At 47.2% G+C, this 7,500-nt stretch overlaps 1 protein-coding gene across 1 annotated transcript in view; it reads right to left on the bottom strand.

Moving 5' to 3' along the window:
• The window catches only part of LOC135811676 (uncharacterized), an 11,590-nt gene extending 4,105 nt beyond the window's left edge, over positions 1–7,485 (bottom strand). Inside the window, exons 1-9 of the mRNA XM_065324911.1 lie at positions 7,181–7,485; positions 5,949–6,092; positions 5,188–5,265; positions 4,209–4,350; positions 3,842–3,969; positions 2,720–2,814; positions 1,822–1,978; positions 1,472–1,535; positions 1,019–1,122 (exon numbers count right to left, since the gene is read on the bottom strand). Of these exons, the coding sequence (XP_065180983.1) occupies positions 1,019–1,122; positions 1,472–1,535; positions 1,822–1,978; positions 2,720–2,814; positions 3,842–3,969; positions 4,209–4,350; positions 5,188–5,265; positions 5,949–6,092; positions 7,181–7,258 (990 nt within the window). The 5' untranslated portion in view covers positions 7,259–7,485. The remainder of the gene's footprint in view (positions 1–1,018; positions 1,123–1,471; positions 1,536–1,821; positions 1,979–2,719; positions 2,815–3,841; positions 3,970–4,208; positions 4,351–5,187; positions 5,266–5,948; positions 6,093–7,180) is intronic.
• Positions 7,486–7,500: the final 15 nt, after the last annotated feature.

Below are 7,500 nucleotides of genomic sequence, written 5' to 3' on the forward strand. Positions count from 1 at the left end.
CCTCCGCGTCATTAAAATTGTCGCTTCCCAGAGCGATTTTTCGAATTTATTTTGTCCACTAGAAGGGCAAAGAAATCAGCTAGAAATTGAGGCAGAGCATTGTCGACGAACCAAGCTTTAGTTTGTGGCCCCCCGCTTCTCTGCACTTGCAGCTAAGGTCGACGTCTTCATCAGAGTTTGAGGCAGACCCTTCAGCACTGAACAATATGCTGAACAAGACGCGCGGTCAAATTCAGGTCAAGAAACATCGTTTTCAAGCGATCCATGCCTCCCGGTGGCAGGCGATGAAGGCAAGCTAGCATTTTTCAAGTACACTGTAACGACCTTCCAGCGGGATAGGGTAAGCAGTTTCGCACCTTCTTTCCTTGGCAAGCGCTTCGCTGATTTTGTTGGTGTTTTCAGACCTGCTACCTTCGCAGCCACATGCGCCACAAGTAGCGTATTTTAGGAATTTGAGACCGCTTTGTTCTTGCCATCGTCAACTTAAGCATTTCGTATTCAGGAGAGATACCAGGATTCTTATACCCGAGCTTGGAGTCTTGATATATGCCCACGCTAACGATGTGGGACGGCACAAACTCCAGAAAACGAAATGCGCTCTGGGGCGGAATAGTGCGGAGCGTGATGAATTTGCTTGGTGCGGAGGAGCGCTCCGACAAAGTCCGAGACCACCATGGCTTCAGTGACAAGTCGACATTGCGCAGGAAGGGTCGCACCAGTGTTCGAACACAGAAAACAGCGATTACGACAGTCTGACTAAGACGAGCCAAGTCTCAATATTGCGATGTGCGAAGCGACAATTTTAATGACGCGGAGGAAGTACCTTGGTAGTAGTACATTAGTAGTCCACTGCAGTGGCAGGTCCAAAGAAAAAGGAGGGGGGGGGGGGGCGCTTAGCCAAAATTGAATCGCTGATACATGTGGCTTCCAGTAGTGCATTTGCGAAATTTAAGCACCCCCCCCCCCCCCCCCCCCCGGAACCGTCCCTGCACTGCCGCCAACAGCAGCCGTGTCTTACCTCATTCGACAGCATCTCGCCAAGAAGCAATTGATCAATGAGTAGGCCATCCACGGTGCCGTTTGCAACCACCTCCAGCGCTTCAAACATTGTGCTTGCATGCACTGGACAGGGATAAAGACAGAAAGAAAGAAAGAAAATGTGAAGTCAACACACATACCATATTTCCCCGAACATGGGTCGCACCTTTTTCCCACTGAACATCCATGGCGAAGAAGGAGATGCGACTTACAATCGAGCGTGACATGCTGCTTATGTGGATATACTGAACCAAATCGCCTTGAACCTGAAAAAGGAGGTGCTATTTATAATTGAGTGCGACTTAAAATCTGGGAAATACCGTACACCACATGCATCATACACTATTAGTGCACTATTAGGGCTAGTGACAATCGTGAGGTACAGCAAGAGCGACGCTTATGTACACATGCTACATGCAAAATAATCACATACCAGTGACATTGGCCCCCTTCTTGACTGCATAGCTGTACTCTGGAGCTCCAAGGAGAACAGCAACCTGAGCAGAATGGAAGAACGGCACAACAAACGGCAATGGACACAAACAATAAAGCAACAGAACACATCAACATAATCATATCACGCATGTTACGAGAAGTGCTGCTGGCAATAATGGACACCAGCAGCTCCTCTGATGTGCAGGATGATGCAATAGGGTTCATGTAATCATGTTCCGGCAATCATGATTCACCATGGTCAGAACAAGCCCCCCCCCCCCCCCCCCCACACACACACACACCATGTGACACCATGCGATCACAATGAGCACATTACAGACTTCTTACGCTTGAACCGGGTAGTTCAATATCTGAGTTCAGCGAAGCCGTAGTAAATGACGTGGTGACCGTGGCAGTAAACATGGTTAGTATGATCACACCACATATCATCCACAGCAGAGCAATCAGACGACCGAAGAAAGAGCGTGGTACTTTGTCACCAAACCTGCAGGCACGCGTACATTACAATACACAAGAAAGCAGCACATGTATTAACAAAAAAAGAAAAGGACAAAACCATACAAACTGTGACCAGGCTCTGGATGTCTAAAAAGGATAAAAGGCACACACACTGTAATGAGACTCTGGATGGTTTAGAAAATACGCAGGGATGACAGAGATAATATGGTCCACACCGCATGCAGGAGTGTTCATTGAAATGATGAAGGATTCACCATCATGTGATTTCACGTATATAATTGGAGGGAGAGGGAGAGAGATAAGGGGGGAGAGAGAGAGAGAGAGAGAGAGAGAGAGAGAGAGAGAGAGAGAGAGAGAGAGAGAGAGAGAGAGAGAGAGAGAGAGACACACACACACACACACACACACACACACATGCACAGAGAGAGAGAGAGAGAGAGAGAGAGAGAGAGAGAGAGAGAGAGAGAGAGAGAGAGAGAGAGAGAGAGAGAGAGAGAGAGAGAGAGAGAGAGAGAGAGAGAGAGAGAGAGAGAGAGAGAGAGAGAGAGAGAGAGAGAGAGAGAGAGAGAGAGAGAGAGAGAGAGAGAGAGAGAGAGAGAAGAGAGAGAGAGAGAGAGAGAGAGAGAGAGAGAGAGAGAGAGAGAGAGAGAGAGAGAGAGAGAGAGAGACAGAGACAGAGAGAGAGACAGAGAGAGAGAGAGACAGAGAGAGAGAGAGATAGAGAGAGAGGGATAGGGAGAGAGAGAGAGAGAGAGCGAGCGCTTACCCGACCGTTGTCATAGTGACCATGGCCCACCAGAAGCCATTGAAGATACCGCCGGGAAAGGGAGCAGAAAACTCGTAGTTGTTGGTGTGATGCTCCTGCGCAAATCAACACAATACACACCAGTACAAGCTCTTACATTTCAAACTAGCACGAGAGCATAATAGAATCGTATGCATGGTTCCCTGTGAGATACAGTCAACTTCTCAAACCGGATTTAACGGCAATTCGCGAATAACGACAGAATTTCCATGCCCAGAGCAAAGTCCATTCTACCTGTACACATGTAATGAGACTTCGGGTATAAGGACACTTTTCTGATGCCCCGCCAAATGTCGTTATACGCAAAGTTGATAGTATAGCCAATAAGTTGGGTGCAGCACTCTGGCTAATAAAGGATTACTAATGGGAATCAGAGGATCAAGAATAAGCCAGTCGATCCCAATCACATCGCATCTGGTAGGCTTCAGCGGCTATTGGTGGTACCCAGTTGTGCTTTCCAATCACATGTGCATGACTACTTTTCACTAATTTAGATGACATCACAGAAACACAACACATCACTTCGCCGCTCAACGAAAGCCCTGTTTCAATATGTGGCCAGCTGTCTTTGATAGTACGGTACGGAATATATGTACGAGATAGCACCAGGCAAGGTGCGCCACGTGATTCGTGCCGGCCCTACGGAACACACACATCCAAAATAAAGTGCTGCAGACCCTGGCTAGCGCCAGACGCTACTAAAGTAACGTCCTTTTGAATAGCTTCGGGAATAAGTCAGCTAAAGCCGAGCGCTGTGCAGCCCTAGCTCTGCGAGCAGTGTGTTACGCACTGGAGAAGGGCGCTGACTGATTCATCCGCCTATTAATATACTGTAAAACATGTAATTTTAGGTGCATTGAAATTTCAGTGCCAGGGACCTGCCAGGTTTCAGGTGTAATTTAGAATTAGGTGACCAGCTTTCCCTTGGCATACAGGGCATACCCTAGTGCCTTTTAGTTGTACAAGTAATTTGAATCTAGGTGCCAGTGTTTTCTCTACCGAAATCACCGAAATTAAAGTTACACCGAAAACAGCATGTTTTACAATACATTTCATTGGGCAGGACAGTAGACAGGGACGTACAGCGGCCCACATGAGGGTACCGGCCAGACTGGCGGTGGCCAAGACGAACAGGAGTAGATACTGTGCATCGTGAAGGGACTTGAGAATATCCGGACTCACGTACGACTTCTGCACCACGTATGCGGCACCTGCAGGATGAACACAGTCATGCACATGCGGGCACATATGTACGGACAACACACATGCACAACACACATGCATGTACGCATAAAAGCACATGAACACACACACACACATACACATACACACGCGAAGTTGACTATACTACTTGTCACACAAACAGAAAAAATAGACAGTGTACATAGAATCGAGCATGCTCAAACTCCTCTCAGAATGTACATTGTAGTCCTTGTCCACTATTACTTACCTGGTGACTGTACTACGGGTACATAGTTATCCTGGAAGGCCAGCTGAGGTGGCAGGTTGAGCGGCAAACCTATCGTGTAATCACTGTAGACAATGTCACTGATGATCGTTGATTGAATTCCCGGAGCCGAGTAGTTCGTCTCCTAGGCAAGCGAACACACGCCATTCAAGCAGCAAAGATAGCAAGCAAAGCAGGAAAGATAAGAAAACATCATTGCTATCAGTATGCAATGCTACCTAATCATTACAATAGCTTACTATCATCTAGCACCTCTTGTCTTCTAAGCAGCTCTGCCTGTGGGCATTGAGCTGTGTTTCCGAGCAGTGCAAAGCCTTTCTCTGTTGTATCACAAATTCACAATCCTGAACCTTAGTTTTAAAGTCCTGGGCAGAGAAATTCAACCTCATGTATAAAATAGCGTTGCCGGACGTCACACGGCCCTAGCACTACACATACTATCATGTGCACTCGAACGTGGGGCTACTTGATTCATGAGGTCGATGTGCTCTGGCCAAAACTGTACATGTTCGTCGCCACGACGGAAGATCAAGCCGAGCAGCAGAAGCCAAGTTTCCATCTTCACACATTTTCAACCCTTGAGATTCACGCAACAGGCATCTACAATGTATGTTTTTGCCTTTGGAAAATCAATCAAATAAAAACGAAACGAATATGAAAGAAATGAAATAACACAAGCCACGGCTGATGTACAACAGACACTGTGATGAATGAGAATGAGGAATGAGGTAATGGAAAGCGGATCGCGTAAAGTGACTGATGTATGTCAGAACTGCTTCATCGTAAAGTGCAAGTAATACAGCATGCAGCAATGTCATGTTGCCAACATCAAAATCGCCACTGAGATGGCTAGAAGCACGGATAAATCTAGTGTTTCATGGCCGGAATTGTGCTGGTGCATCATGCTACGTCTGCAGACAGAGCATGGCCAGCTGAGTGAATACTGCTGTCAAAAACTTACAAGATAATGCAGGGACGTGATGTCTTCGCAACAGGTAGCCAGCGACAGATTCAGCATCTCCGGAACTAGCCCTCCAACCTACAAGAATAAAAGTCATACAACCAAACGCATTCCGGGAAGTAGTCTAATGAGGCACATCCACAAAAGCAGTCAAATACATGCACATACACACACACACACACACACACACACACACCTCAGCCCTCAGACCTGCCCATCGCGGAAGCGATGATAGCGAACAGCTATGTTAGACATGGCAACTTGTGCTGGGATTACACTATTCAACAGCTTGCAAGGCTGATGAATTGGGTAACTCCCGCATGCCCTGCTGTCCTGACAGAATTTTAAGTTGGTGTCATTTTTTACGATGTAATGCTCCTCGCACGAGTGTTTATGATGTTCATACGGGCCATAGTGGAGCTGCACACTCTTGGAGATACATGTAATGTGTATGTCATGTCCTCTTGGTACAACCAGACATGGTGAGTCCCTGCCACCGAAGAAACTTTACAAGCCTGGCCAACTGTTGGATGAAACAGGCCCGCTGGAACCGGGCCGGTTGGTCAGGTTATCACCAGACCAACTTTTGGGCCACCAACGTACGATTACTGCTGTGGAGGGCATGTGTACCCGCCATATCATACACACACTGTATGAAAGGCCTTGATAGTTGATACCACCGGACCAATCAAGAACTGCTTCCGGTGGTCCTGGAAAAAGGTGCGGTTGTAACGTGGAAGCGCAGACCCAGCACTACTCACAGTTAGGTTAATGCCTTCTCGTCCAGGGTGCCATTCCGCGTAAGGCGGCAGGTCATACCACAGTACGCCCAGGTCCTTCACGTCCAGCTCTTTCAGGCAGTCCAGCTTTTTGCCGATGTTGATGGTGCCCCTGCCTCCCGGAACCTGCAAGGGCGACCAGAGGCAGAAGGACAAAGTCAAGATGCCGATGTGACGCACCTCAAGCACAGACTAGTCACCACTACATCATGCATACAGTACAACCTGACTAGGCGACCACTCGAATACGGTGACCACCTGTCCTACAAGGCCACTGAAACCAGGACCAAGAGATGCTATTTCCAGTAGGGGTGAAACGGCTCCATGTTTTTCATGTTCGGGTACCCTAATGCCAGCATAGATTCCCACGGTTCGGGTATCAGTTCCACGCAGTCTTTTCTCCAGACCGACAAAATGCGTTCGTGACAATTATTTTCAAGAAAGCATTTTTACAAGCAAGAACGAGACATCAGAGAGTCCATGTGCGAAGAAGATAATGACCAGGAGAACCCTTTGGAAGGGCGGTGATCGTGAGGTAAGACATTTTAAAAAGCTTGAGTAGACTTTACGTGTACAATGTCATCATCGTATTTGTACGAGAACGAGATTTTTCAGGTTTCGGTTCGAAATTTGACGCAATTGGTACCCGATTCTTTTCTGCTGGCGGTTCCAAAACCGGTTCCTTACCCGAACCATTTCACCCCTAATTTCCAGTCAAATGACCCTGGATAAGGAGACCACCTGGTAACAGAGACCACGTTTTGAAGGTCCCATGAGCGGTCGTCTTAGAGTTAGGCATCAGGTTGTTGGCTGGCTCAAGAATCTGCCTAGTTGTTGCACTCTCTGACTGTATATTTTCCAGTTACAGTGGTACCATGGTGGACAGTTACTCACACAACATGTATCCACGTGTTCTATACGTCTTTTTACGTTTGGGTGATAGTTCCTGCACCTGCCTTGTCTTGAGAGAATGGGTGCTCGCTCATTTCTAGAACTAACTGATACTTGCAAATATGAGAGCATTGTGCGGGTAGGCGTGTATTTCCCGTCAATTCATCAGGTGTGTTTACCACCATTTCTCTAATATTATTATTATAATCATGATGCTGCATTGGATTTTGCACATCATCAGTCTTGATTGCCTTTCAAGTTTTTAGGGATGATACGTTTTTAGAGTACCGAGGAAAGACGTAATGAGAAGAAAAGGTTCTTACCCGAGGACCTCTTTGTAGGGATTCAGCTCCGAAACTTCCAGCTAAGACAATGATGAGGAGAGCTTGAACTTGATCCATGATGTCCAGGGCACGGGAGCTGCACTGCCCTCCAAAACCTCACCAGGAAATACTGCTGTTTGCTGAAGATGAAAATCTGTTCGTTGGCACGAGTCATCGCCATTCTCTGTGTAAAAGCACCCATTGTCGGTGACAGGATGCAGTTGAGTCCGTTCCATGTGCGTTCTATGGTCGGAACGGTACAGAGACTGAGAGAAGATTGTATTGACAGGTCTAGAAAGGTGGTGACTGGCACGAGATGA

The sequence above is a fragment of the Sycon ciliatum genome, chromosome 3, assembly GCF_964019385.1.
Source record: "Sycon ciliatum chromosome 3, ocSycCili1.1, whole genome shotgun sequence".
Lineage (NCBI taxonomy): Eukaryota > Metazoa > Porifera > Calcarea > Leucosolenida > Sycettidae > Sycon > Sycon ciliatum.